This window comes from Tursiops truncatus, chromosome 14 (assembly GCF_011762595.2).
Source record: "Tursiops truncatus isolate mTurTru1 chromosome 14, mTurTru1.mat.Y, whole genome shotgun sequence".
Taxonomy (NCBI): Eukaryota; Metazoa; Chordata; class Mammalia; order Artiodactyla; family Delphinidae; genus Tursiops; species Tursiops truncatus.
Genome location: NC_047047.1, coordinates 57,563,559 through 57,577,946, shown reverse-complemented (window position 1 = coordinate 57,577,946; position 14,388 = coordinate 57,563,559). Strand labels below are relative to the sequence as shown.

Here is a 14,388-nt window from a genome sequence, read left to right as displayed (position 1 = left end):
CAAATGCTCATGAAATAAGACTACTTAATCTATATAAAATAGTGAAGAAAATAGCTTAAAAAATTCATTTGGTATTTCCTTGGGGTGACTGAGCCAGCACTTCATACATTTTAAGTTAGTTTTTCCTCTAAATTTAACTTATAGCTAAATAATATTAAATGTTTTAAAAAATATTCATTAAAGGGACCTCCCTAGTGGTCCAGTGGTAAGACTCTGCACTTCCATTGCAGGGGGCATGGGTTAGATCCCTGGTCACGGAATTAAAATCCCACATGCAGCACAGAGTGGCCAAAAAATTTTTTTTTTCTTTAAAGGTTCTAGAGAAACTAAGGCACAAAACACCATCCATGGGAAGGACTGGGAAAATTAATACATAGGCATATATCCAAAACAAATAATTTCCCCTTCATTATGGTTATCCCTTGACTTTTTAAGGCCAAATGCCAACCTGCAGGTTGTCCCTCTGCTGTGATAGAGCAGGTCAACCAGAGAACATATTCAAACAATATTTCACTGCTCTCTTAGTACCTCCTGTTCTTGACATCAGACTGTGTATGTGATCCAGTATTTCCAGCTCCCATTGCCATATCCCTGAACTATTTATCTAGTCTCTTTCAAAACTTCTATCAGGCCAACTGAGTTTTTTATAATTGGGCAGATTTTCATCACTCTGCCATATAATCCAAAATTATTACATTAAATCTTGAGAATTAACTGGAAAAAAAAAGTTTCTGAAAGAACAGGAAAACTGACAAGCTTTTATACTAAAAATGACTTAGGTTGACATTCATGCTTACCTTAATTAACATAAATTTCTGCATTGGTTCAACCCATTCTAATAGAACAATGCTAGTTTGAAGTGCCCCACATAGGTATTTGTGGCCTGTGTAAGGATTTCTCACTGTCAAGGCAAAAAAGTATATGTAAGTTTTCTTATAATACAAAAAAGTCCTTACAGTAACAGTTGCATACTTCGAAAACAAACAACAAAAGTTGACTGCCAGTTCAATTTCTTAATTAGACTGCAGAGTGAAAAAGAAATGCTGTTTCAGGTAGTAGCAGGAAACTCCCTTATCATTTGTAGGATTTTTATTTGTATTCCCAAGTGAAAATGCTGGTCCTTATGGGGCCTGGGGGCGGGAAGAAGAACTTGAGGTCTTGTGGTAGCAGAGAGATTAGCAAGATCCTGAAGAAAGAGTCTAAGTAGGTTTGGGGAGAACTTCCCAAATTGATAGCTGCAGCACATGTAGGGGCAGGTGATTCAGGGTGCTTTTTGGTAGTCATGTTCAGAGGCAGTAATGCTTTGGGCCGCACTACATGAAGACATTAATCAAATCTCAAGATAACAGGTTTACAAATAATAAAACTGAATTGCCTCTGAGTTTTTTAAGGGAGGAAAGGAAACTGTTTTTGGTTTTCCCTAAATGCAAATCAACCAGCTAGTTGTTACGGGGGTTGGGGAGGACTTTTGGCTAGTGGTGTGTGATCAGGGAGACTATAACCTTCACATCACAAGCATAACGTTTCATCTATTAAAGGTATGAGAATAAATAATAAGTATGCTGAGTGAATAAATGTAGCCTCATAAGCCATTACAAAGCAAAATGGTGAACGATCAGTAACAGGCTCCTTAGAGAACAGGATGTGATCAAGTACTGTAATAAAGTCATTCTCCATTTATCTAGTCAATAAATTATCTGCAAAACAACTACATGTGTAAGGTACTATATGAACATAGAATGACCAATATATGTATTTTATTTAAAAGGGAAAAATAAACTATTACTGGCAGAACGTCCTGGAGTAGTACTGTTTTACGCTAGATTTAAAAATGTGCCTCACAGCATCTTCTTACCCACTCTGCAAAGCAGGAGAGCTACATGATTTTGGACAGTTTACTTACCAACACAACACTTCTGACACCACTTGGTTTCAGGGATTTTTGCTGATACAGCAAATTTCCTAAATGGAAATGGAAATGGAAATGAATATATAATACATGTAGGCAAAGTTAGTATATGAAAATATAGTACTGTTACAGTTCAGTGGAGAAAAGATGAGTTGTTTAAAAACTGGTCCTGACATAACAGATCATCTATTAAAAATAAGAATAAATTGGATATCTTTCTCAACTCCCCCTAATCAATTCCAAATGGATTAAGGATTTAAATATGAAAAACAAAACTATAAAATATTTACATTTTAGAATACGACCTTGGGATTTCTTTTTTTTTTAAAGTCTTTTTATTGAATTTGTTACAATATTGCTTCTGTTTTATGTTTTGTGTTTTTGGCCGCAAGGCATGTGCTCCCCGTGGGGAATGGAACCCACACCCCTTGCATTGGAAGGCAAAGTCTTAACCACTGGACCACCACGGAAGTCCTGGGATTTCTTTTAAAAATGCAAAAATAAATCATACAGGAAAATACTGATAAACTTAAATTGATATTTCTTTCACTGCTATATCCTTAGCACCTCAAACTATGAGTGGCATTCAATTTGTTGAATGAATTTGTTTAATACATTATTAACTTTGGTTTACCAAAAGACACCACTGAGAAAGTAAAAAGATGAGCCACAAACTGATGTAAGAATAGGTCTCTATTCTGACAAAACGATATCAAAAAGTTAATGCATTAACATTTATGTGCCTTACATTTTTTGGGGGCTCTTTACTTTTAAAGCTTGGAGGTCAGTTTCCATGCTGACAGGAATTTAGGATTATCAAGTTAGAAACCTGAATGGAGTCATACTTTAAGTAGGCAGAAAAATAACAGCACAAAGTGGCAGCTGGGAGAAAAAGAGGGGCACATAAACTGTACAGGAAGAAAGAAACTTCCTGACTAGTTATAGGAGCAATATCCCTAAGTCCAACTACAGATATTGTAATACAAATGTAATAAATCAAGTTCATAATCATAACTAAGTCACCATGAAAAGATCCAGTTAAACTCAGTGTAATCTATTTTAAAGACAGAAAAGCTTACAGTGTATTTTAAAATGATTTTCATCCAAAAGTTAATCTTTTAAAAGTTTTTGTGCACGAAGGGGCAAATGTTAGCTATACTGTAAACTCAGCAATTAACAACAATAGATTTTCAAGGTACTTAAAAGTTAAGGTTCTACATTAGTTGCTTTACAACTAATATTGTAAAGGAAGAATGGTTACATTATAAAGTTTTTGTAAAATACAGTTTATACCAAACTCAAAAGATTTTTACTCAACAAATGAGGCCCAATATAATAATAACCAAAAAGAAGAAAGAACATAACTAAAAATCCCTGAAAGCAGAAAAGCAAAAATCTCGATTTCTGAGTAGTAATTATCTTCTAACAAAAATCTTCATTTAATAACTCACTTAAATTTTCTAAGTTTAGAAACTACTTGGAGAAAATTCATTTTATTCAGACTGACACAAATAAGTCAAAAACACTATATGTGACATAAAATTACCAGCAAATTACAGGAAAAAAAATAGTTTTAACCTTGTAGAAAAAAAATTAAAAACTCAGAAAGAAAATGCTTGATATAAGTAGAAAGTATAAAGCAGAAAATTTTAGAAGAATGTGATAAACACTTGTAAAAATACATTACTTCTTACAGTTTTTCATTACACGTGATTTCTACAAACCCGTGCTTTTTCAATTTCTGTAGTATATCTATTTTTTAGAATGAATTAACATATTATCTCTAAGGATGAAAACATAGTTAAATGTACAGTTACCTTGGCAGTATTCTGTCGGGGAGTTTGTGTGCTGGAATAGAAACGGGTAACTTTTGCATTTGTCTCGCATAATCAAAAAGCCCTGGTAAATTATGGGAATAAAGCTGAGAAGCTTTACCTGCAGAGAAAAATATATGTCATAAAAGCTGATAACATAAATAGGAGCAACTGTAAGGTATTTAAAAACTGAAAGACTTACCAGATATTGATAGTAAGCAATTGTTCATTACATACAACCATGTACACCTTCGGGGGAATAGCTGATTTAAAAAAAAAAAAAGGCACAAAGTTTACAAAGGATAATAGATAAGAGCAGTGTAAATATGTACATATTAACCATGTAGCTATCATATCATTAGGCCAGTTCTTAAAAAAGAAACTTATTTTTAATAGAAATTCATTTTATAAGGCAAGTAAAACAAGATGCTACACATACATATTTATATGGAAGAAAAATAAATTAGCAGTGTAATTTCATTATCTAAGTTCCAACATGACATGATTAGCTCCACTCTCCTTATGGTTAGGACTACATAATCCCAAACTACACAGGGAAAAGGACATTTTCAAACAATGTCTATTCCTTTATTTTGGTTCTGGGGTTTTAAATAATTAAGACTCTCCTGTGTACTTCCAAAAAACGGTCTTATCTAGGCATATGGACATGCATGGCTTTTGGAGCAGAAGAGAAAAAAGGATCACGGTGTAGTGAAACACAGGATGTGGAAATAGTAGGTATGGAGGAAAAAAAGGCCAAGAGAGAATATGATGAAAACTTATAAATCATAAAGGACATATATATGGAATTCATTACTGAAATCTAGCACATAAGAACTGGGAGACACCTCTCTGTAAGCTTTAAGGTGATTAGTATTTAGGGTAAAGAAGGGGATTTCATGAAACATATACTTTGAAGGAAAAAAAACAACTGCTCTCATTAACACATTTCATACGCATATCAGTGGTTCTCAAAGTGGTCATTGCACCAGCACCATCAGCATCACCCGGCATTGTTAGAAGCAAGAAATGCAAATTCTTGGACCTCATCTCAGAGCTACTGAAGTAGAAGCTCTAAAGGTGGGTCCAGCAATCTACGGTTTAATCAGCCCTCCAGGTGATTCTGTTGCATATTGAAGTTTGAGAACCACTGATGAATGTAATTAAGCATTGTGATTTAACAAGTTTGGTTGCTGGGTTTGCCCTGCCAATTCCTACTAGGTTACTCCAAAACAGACTGGGATGAGGGTAGGGAACGAAAAGAAGGAAGAGACTAATGATGAAACATATCAAGGCCTCTAAGGACATTACGTTAAAAAAGCCTTTAAAAGTCAGAATGATGGTCTTAAATAATTAAAACAGAAGTAATAATAAAAGGGTGAGAAACAAAGTAAAATCTATTTTTAATAAAACCTGTTTCATTTATTTGCAAAATGTACCCACATAAAACACCTAATGTCTCCAAGCAAGTAAAATGTGGCACTGCTATGTTTTTTTTTTTTTTTTTTGGCTGTCCTGTGTGGCTTGTGAAATCTTAGTTCCCCCACCAGGGATTGAACCCATGCCCCCTGGGTTCAATGGATTCAATCCCATTGAATTGGAAGCGCAGAGCCCTAACCACTGGACTGCCAGGGAAGTTCTGCTATGTGGGTTTTTTAAAAAAAATATTTATGTATGTATGTATTTATTTAGTTGTGCTGGTTCTTAGTTGTGGCAGGCAGGCTCCTTAGTTGTGGCATGTGGGCTCCTTAGTTGCAGCAGCTGAGCTCCTTACTTGCAGCTCACCAACTCCTTAGTTGTGGCATGTGAACTCTTAGTTGAGGCATGCATGTGGGATCTAATTCCCTGACCAGGGATCGAACCTGGGTCCCCTGCATTGGGAGTGTGGAGTCTTATCCACTGCACCACCAGGGAAGTCCTCCCGCCAAGTGGTTTTTAATTTTAGAAAACTTGCCTATAACCATGCCTCAGACTGCAAGAACATAAACAACATTTCCTGGTTTATGCTCTCATAAAAGTTTCACAGAAGAATTGAGAATTCATTGGCTATACTGAGAAAATTAGGCAGATTAAAAAAAAGGGCAATGACTAATTCCAAGTCACATACCAGTACATGTTACCAAAGTAGCAAGAAACTGATTTTTATTTAATTCAGTGTTGAAGTGAGTTTATTTCCATAAAAATACATATTTACAAAGTACTACAAGTACCAAACCAAACAAATTTATCATGGAACTATATATTTGTAAATATAAGTGAGTTTATTTAATACAAGCATGTATAAAGTACCAGGGTAAGACACAAATTCCTTTGGTAATATAAACATAAGGACAATGGAAGAGTATTTATGCAAAGTTTTATTACGTGTTGGATTTCCACTTCGGATTTTCATTTTTAGCCACGTTTAATAAAACTCTAAAGCTTTTCTAGATTTCTAATGCCTACTTCTCTTAGCAAAATAGGCTCTGGATGAAATAATCAGTTTAGTAAAGCTGTATAGTGCTTAAGAAGAGTAGGTTCTGGGGACTTCCCTGGTGGCACAGTGGTTAAGAATCCACCTGCCAACGCAGAGGACACAGGTTCGAGCCCTGGTCCGAGAAGATCCCACGTGCCGCGGAGCAGCTAAGCCTGTGAGCCACAACTACGGAGCCTGTGCTCTAGAGCCCACGAGCCACAACTACTGAGCCCATGCGCCACAACTACTGAAGCCTGTGCACCTAGAGCCCGTGCTCCACAACAAGAGAAGCCACCGCAATGAGAAGCCCGTGCAACGCAACGAAGAGTAGCCCCCGCTCGCTGCAACGAAAGAAAGTCCACGTGCAGCAACAAAGACCCAACACAGCCCAAAATAAATAAAATAAACAAATTTATTTAAAAAAAAAAAAAAAAAGGAAGAGTAGGTTCTGCATTTTGCCTAGATTTAGACAGCTGCTTTCTCATTGACTCTGCGACCTTGGATAACTGACTTATTTCTGTGTGTCAGTGTTCTTATTTGTAAAATGGAGCTCCTATCCCAACACTGTTGCGGCGGTGAGTGAACACGATGTTCCTTGTAGGTGTAAGATGCTTAGAAGACTGGCGTACATTGAGCGCTCCATAAATGCTAGCTATAAATAATAACAGCAGAAAAAGATTTGTAAATCAAGACCCTGTTCTGTGTCATTTTCTCACCTTTCAGCATCTTCCCCTATCTAGCTGACTCATGCCACCCAGTTTCTTTCCTTAGAGTACAGAGAAAATCAGCCTAATAATCAATTTCACAGGAAGATGGAAAAACTTAAGATCTCACACATACGTGTTCTCTACTCTTATAGGCTTCCTCTGGGAGGGAAAACATTCACCTTGATGGGCATGTTTAGCTCAGAAAATATTACCGTAATAATGTAATTTCAAATGCTAAAGCACCTAAGAAGGGGAGTTACTGCAGAGTGGGAATGGGGGGGGGTTGAAGGTACCTTCACTTAACAGCCCTTTAAATTAGGTTGATAAATGCTTACCCCATGTAAACATGACATTGGTCTTGTTCCTTACAATTAATATTGTTACCAGTACTATGATTTTTAGGTATCTTATTATATCCAAAAAATTTTACCACTTTTGACTGTTATTTACTAATTATTATAAATAACAAGATCCTTTTCTTTTTTCCCTAGTTCATATGTGTTTTTCAGCCACTTCACTGTATACCTCCTTCCAGATTAAGATTTAGAGTAAGTATATCAGTTAAGGATCTTGTTAGAAAATCTGTTTAAAAAACGTTGTGATGGGCTTCCCTGGTGGCGCAGTGGTTGAGAGTCCGCCTGCCGATGCAGGGGACGCGGGTTCGTGCCCCGGTCCAGGAAAATCCCACATGCCGTGGAGCGGCTGCGCCCGTGAGCCATGGCTGCTGAGCCTGTGCGTCCGGAGCCTGTGCTCCGCAACGGGAGAGGCCACAACAGTGAGAGGCCCGCAAACCGCAAAAAAAAAAAAAAAAAAAAAAAAAATGTTGTGATGAGAAAAGATGGAAATGTTTAGTTTTGAAGAAATTATCATTACTTACGGATTTTTCTATTTTATTTGTAATCGATTTATATTAATAATGGAGAATTAGTCATACATCTCACAGGCACCCAAAACTCAACGTTACCAAACTGAATGCATCATTATTCCCTTCAAACTGACCTCTCCTTCTGTATACCACATCCTGCCAAGTTGTACTGTCACTCATCCAGTCACTCAAGTTGGAAAACTGAAGTCAACCTAGACTTCTTCCATTCTTTTTTTTTTTTTTTTTTTTGTGGTACGTGGCCACTGTTGTGGCCTCTCCCGCTGTGGAGCACAGGCTTGGGACGCGCAGGCTCAGCGGCCATGGCCCACAGGCCCAGCCGCTCCGCGGCATGCGGGATCCTCCTGGACCAGGGCACGAACCCACGTCCCCTGCATCAGCAGGCGGACTCTCAACCACTGTGCCACCAGGGAAGCCCCAACCTAGACTTCTTAACCTCCTTGTTGAACTGGTCATTCAGTCTGGCCAATTCTAGCTCTTTAATTCTCTAAGTCCTGTGTTTCTCTATAGAAGTGATACAAGTGGGAGAGGCAGTATGGTGAAGTATTTAAGGACATGGACTCTGGAGCCAGCTCGCCTGGGTCCATATCCCAGTTCAGCCACTTAACAGCTGTGGGATCTCTGAAAAGCTACTTTCTGAGCCTCAGATTTCTCATCTGAAATGAGCATAATAATGGTATCTACTTCTAAGAGTCACTGTGAAGATTAATAGCATTTAAAAACAGTATCTGGCACGTAATAAGATTTATACAGGTATTGGCTATTAATACCATCATCATTATCATCATTTTTGTGGGTAGGTTGTTTAGCAGTTCTGGTCTCTGGGTACTAAATGCCAAAAGCTTCCTCTAAGTCATTGTGACAATCAAAAATGTCCCCATACAATTCCAAACCCCATTTTTCCCCCTCTGTCCTCTCCACTTCTGCTCTGACTAAACACTTCTTTACCGTTTAACTATAATCTCTAGTCTCACCTCTCACCACAATGCAAACAGATATTTCTAAAACACAGATCTGATCATCAGCATGTTACACAAAGCTCTGGGGTTTGGCACCCGCCTACCCATCCACCTTCATTTATTGTTACTATTCTACACTCATTCTGTACTCCAATCGAATTATCCATTCATAGTTCCCCATGCTTGCCATGCTCTTTCATGTTTATCCTCTAACCTTCTACTCATCATCATTTATGGTCCATCTTAAACGTCTCTCTCCTTCTCATCTCCCCACAGGAGGTGCTAGCGATACCCACCTCTGTGGCTTATACTTTGTACTCACTCCTACTGTGACATCTAACTCGAAGTGTGTTGCAGTTATTGGTTTACATGTTTGTTTCATCTATTAGATCATGAGCTACTTAAAGGTGAGGACTAATCTTGTGTGTCTTTAGCACCTGGTGAATAAAATATGCTCTAGGAAGGTTTTACGAACAAAAGAGGCAACAAATCATAGCACTGCAACATTTCTTGTTTAGTGTCTGTGTACAATAACTTAAGAATTAAAAAAAAAAGGAAAAATACAAAATAACATACCTGTTCCATTGATGTTTCATGAAGTTCATTGAGATTCAAGGTATAAATCCCTTCTTCAGCACCAAATATCAAGTACTGATCTGAAATGACAAAGGTAATCCACTGATTTTGATATATAAAATACTCTTTAAAAGAATTTATATAATCTAAAATTAAGTATATATGTATTAATATATGAAAAAAGAATTACTGTGGTCTGTAAGTAGTATTTATTTTAATGCAAATAAGTAGTTAGAAACTCTAGCTCAAGGAATTGAGTAATATGCAAATATTAGCCTCAAAGCAGTGAAGAAAATTTTATGAAAAGAGGTTTTGAAGAATGGCATGCTAGGACTCCTCACTCATCAGAGGGTGCTAAGGACTGGCAGAGAATCTGCAGCAACTTTTCTAAATTCCCTCTTGGAGGGGATCACGTGCAACTGACATACAGAATGCAAATCAAGACCAGCTGATACAGACGCAAAGTATTTTTGCAGATGGGCTATTATTATAAACATGACATCAGAAAAACCAAGATCTGACTACAGCCTATTTAAAAAGTTAACTAAAACTGGGACGCTCGCTAGGGTACTCAATATCTTCTAGAAGATATTAGAAGTTTGGCCATGGTTCTGTTTGATCAGTTTTTATGATAATATAAAACAGCAGGTGAAGAACTTCTCCAGGCTAAACTGAAGTATCCTGAGAACAACTTAGAATGCCAAGAACATTCCTATAATGCACAGTATTTAGGATTAGTACTGGGAGATTAAAGGCATAAGCTTTGTGGTCAGACAGTACTGAACTGGGATCAAACTGCAGCTCTACTACCGATTGGCTGTGAAACAATGAACCTCTCTTTTTTTTTTTTTTTTTTTTTTTGTGGTGCGCGGGCCTCTTACTGCCGTGGCCTCTCCCATTGCAGAGCACAGGCTTCGGACACGCAGGCTCAGCAGCCATGGCTCACGGGCCCAGCTGCTCCGCGGCATGTAGGACCTTCCCAGACCAGGGCACGAACACGTGTCCCCTGCATCGGCAGGCGGACTCTCAGCCACTGTGCCACCAGGGAAGCCCAATGAACCTCTCTTGAGTGTCATTTCCTTCACCTGTGAAATAAAAGTACCTACAGCTTGGATTTTTGAAAGATTTAGTAAGAATACCTCTGTGTGTGTGTGTGTGAGTGAGAGAGAGACAGAGAAAGAGAGAGAGAGAAGGAGAGACCATACGTTTGTACATATCTCTACGTGTATCTTTATAAAGACAGATGGCACAGAGTATATGGTTTCAGTATATCGATATGGTGACTACAGAGTGAAATTTTAATACCATGTGTCACCTCAAACACTGCTAATAACATAGAGAAACATATTTACCTTAAAAACATTTCTTTTTAAATTGTAACAAAATTTTCTTCAGAAAGGTATGCAGAAAGTGATTAAAACTGAGTGCTTTCCTGGTCTCATGAAAACACTAAACAATCAGAAAGATAACAGATAAAAAAATATATAGTACTACCTCTTGTGTCTGGGTTTATCCATGATGTTGCACAGTGAATTTTCAAGGGACATCCATTAAAAACCTTTGAAAAACATGCACCCATCTGGAAAAAACAAAAAATAACCAAATAAATCTAACGAGTCCTAGTCATTTGCCTTACAGTGGTATCACAAAGGTTTCAGGCACAACTGTCAGATGATATAAGATTTTACTTAGAAGAATCATTTTATGCTTCCTATCTTCTCAAATAAACAAAGCAGTAATAGCAACTAATTCTGCACAATAATTGCTTACAGAAGAATTACTTACACGTCCCACATTAAGAGTAATACAATACTCTCTGGTAAGAAGGAAATTATAATCTCTACAAAGGTGAAAATTTTCTTACTTGGTTTCATGAGCCTAAAAATAGCACTAAGCACTGAATTTAATATTACAAAGTGGAAAAGGTATGGTTGATTTGAAATTCATATACGGACTTCAATCTCAAAACAGAGATGTACTTTTAAAAAAAGTTGAGCAATCTGATTATTTTCCCTGGAAGGATTCAACAAAAAGCTTTAGTTTTTGATGTTAATATTTATTTATCAAGCTTATTTACAAACCTTTCAGATAATAAATACCTTATAGTGAAAAATAATATCACTCATTTGAACGTTTTTTGATATTCAAAGAGTAAGATGTTAATTTTGAAATTATTGTTCTGGTTAGAATAAAAAAATACAAGAAAGCTTACCCATTTAATTACTTTTACAAACAAAAACTTGGGGAAAAAAGAATACAGAAATATGTGGTAAGGACAGCATCGTGCATCATTTTAGAGCAGGGATGTTTTCTTTACCAACAGGGAGATAATACTGCGAGCGATTACTGTTGACTACAGTGGATTAAAAATATTAACACAAAATAATCAAAATATTAAATCTTAAGATTTCCTTTTTACTCACAGAAACCTACCAACCAGTATTTTTTTTTTTGAAGACGTTGGGGGTAGGAGTTTATTAATTAATTTATTTATTTTTGCTGTGTTGGGTCTTCGTTTCTGTGCGAGGGCTTTCTCTAGTTGTGGCAAGCGGGGGCCACTCTTCATCGCGGTGCACGGGCCTCTCACTATCTCGGCCTCTCGTTGCGGAGCACAGGCTCCAGATGCACAGGCTCAGTAGTTGTGCCTCACAGGCCTAGTTGCTCCACGACATGTGGGATCCTTCCAGACCAGGGCTCGAACCCGTGTCCCCTGCGTTAGCAGGCAGATTCTCAACCACTGCGCCACCAGGGAAGTCCCCCAACCAGTATTTTTAAGATTTTAGTTCCCAGAAAAGAACAATAGCCTGGCAATACCACCAGGTGGTAGGAGACCAATAAAAAATGTTTTTATGGTGTAGGGCAGAAATTATATCACTTAACTAACCCTGATAATTATCCTTTAAGATAGGTACCAAAATTCACATATTAAGGTATTGCTAAACCCCTTAAAAATCCAAATGACAAAATGAGGTACAAAACAATCAAACCAGTCCCAACCTAAAGCTAGTTTGTATAGTTGGTCCATAGTTATCAGCTCTTCCCTGTCAACTGTATACCTGATAAAGGAATTTCATCTTGTAGCCAACAGGAAATCTCATCCCTATTGTATACATAAATCTCTAGCCTCAGGAGCCCTTTACACTCAAAACTTCTTTTTGTAAAATGAGGTATGATTATTTAGATCTTTATACTAATTAAAAGGTAGAGTTAAAAAGTAAAAAGGCTAAATAGTAGAGTTGGGAGGTTAAAAACCAGAAAAACTATGGACATTGTCTAAACTAGTATTACATAAGGTTTTAGATTAGAGATTTGTATCAGCGAAAATGTAGTTCTATCCATACTAACCTAAAATTACATTGAGTTAATATCATTTTAATCCTAAAAAGGACAGCATGGTATATATAGATATAAAAAACCTACAAGGACTATAACATAGGACATTTACGTTCTAGTTCTAGGTCTGGTTAGAGTTGGGTGCTGTTTTGTGATCTTGGTGACTAAGATCTTTGGGTCTCAGTTTCATTCATGGGCAAAAAATAGAGTTTGGGCCAGATGCTCCTTCAATGTTCCCTCTAGTTCTAAAATTCTATGTTTTTGATAACTGTGCATTTTTCACATTCCTTCAAAAATATGTGCAAAGAAAATATTAATAATTTTTGAATAAAGCAGCTTTTTAAAATGTATAATTTATCGTAATTTTCTTTTGAAAAGTTACTTTTCAGAGATAATCAATTAATATGTAAATTAGCAATCTTTTAGTTTTTTTAAATAATAATGGATTCTTTCAAACAGGCAAAAAAATCCAACCAAAGGTACACATTCAAGCAATTATTTGTCATTGTATTTAGTTTGAGAACTTAACCTATTTGGTATTTATACTTACGTGCACTTTAGGTGTTGGGGGTAGGCCGTTACTAATAGGCTTCTAGAAAAAGAACACATGCATGATTATACTTCTTGTTGTTTGGTATATCAGTACTGTATTTCAAACACATGTATCAGAATAAAATACATGAATACATTCTCTTGGTCAAACAAAACATTATAGATAATACTGAAGTCCCCTATAATCCTTTCACACTCCACTTATTACTAGTACCTGGCCCCCAAAATGGTTTATTGTGTATCCTTCCAAACTTTTCTCTAGGCAATTATATGTACTCATGTATTTGTGTATCCTTCCAGACCTTTTTGCACATATTTATATACATGTCCCCACAGAAATACTGTTTTTGTGTGTGTTTTAGAACATAAACAGTTATTCACTGTTTATCAACTTGTTCTTTGCCTTAACATTGGGTCTTGGACAGCATAAGTACACTGACTCATTTGCTTTAACTGCAGCACAGTATGAATATAACATACTTTATTTAGCAATTCCCTAATTGTTATTGGATATTTAAAATTATTTTCAAATTTTTACTATAACAACAATGTGGAAATGATCACCCTTGCACATACCTTACTACATGTGTGAATGTTTTTTTTAAGGGTATGTTGTGAGAAGTGAAACTTCTGGAATACGGGGTCTGTACCTTTACATTTTAGTGGATACTGATGCCAAACTGCCTTTCCAAGTGCCCACTTCATATCGCTCCCACCAGCAATGTACGAGAGTCCTGGTTCCTTATGGTCTCACAGACACTTAATGTTCTCAAACTGATAACAGTTTTTACAGGAGTAAAAAATGTTTTCTCCTGTGTTTCTCGTTAACTTGCATGCCACTGATTGCTAGGAAGGTTGAGAATCTTTTTAAAAAACAGTTTTTCCTCTTCTGTGAATTCTTCCCACCCCTGCCCCGCCCCCCCCTTTTTTTAAACTGAGTTACCTTTTTCTTATCTATTTGTTGGAGCTCCTTATATATCTAGACTTAAATACTTTATCTGTTATATATATATTACAAATGTTTTCTCCCAGTCTGCACATTATGTTAACCTTGTTTACAGAGTGTTCTGTCAAGTGAAGTTTTAAAGTTTGATGGACTCAAATGCATGAATCATTGGTCATAGTATACTGATAATTTAAGGAGAGGAAAAATAGCACATCGCTCATCTATTACAATATTCTCAACAGTACCAGAAATTT

At 36.7% G+C, this 14,388-nt stretch overlaps 1 protein-coding gene across 4 annotated transcripts in view; it reads right to left on the bottom strand.

Moving 5' to 3' along the window:
• The window catches only part of MAP4K3 (mitogen-activated protein kinase kinase kinase kinase 3), a 193,825-nt gene that overhangs the window by 13,315 nt on the left and 166,122 nt on the right, over window positions 1–14,388 (bottom strand). For all 4 annotated transcript variants that reach the window (XM_019942766.3, XM_019942767.3, XM_019942768.3 and 1 more), the window contains 7 exons: window positions 13,187–13,228; window positions 10,798–10,882; window positions 9,304–9,383; window positions 3,926–3,986; window positions 3,727–3,844; window positions 1,904–1,962; window positions 798–901 (listed from right to left, as the gene is read on the bottom strand). In XM_019942766.3, the coding sequence (XP_019798325.1) occupies window positions 798–901; window positions 1,904–1,962; window positions 3,727–3,844; window positions 3,926–3,986; window positions 9,304–9,383; window positions 10,798–10,882; window positions 13,187–13,228 (549 nt within the window). The remainder of the gene's footprint in view (window positions 1–797; window positions 902–1,903; window positions 1,963–3,726; window positions 3,845–3,925; window positions 3,987–9,303; window positions 9,384–10,797; window positions 10,883–13,186; window positions 13,229–14,388) is intronic.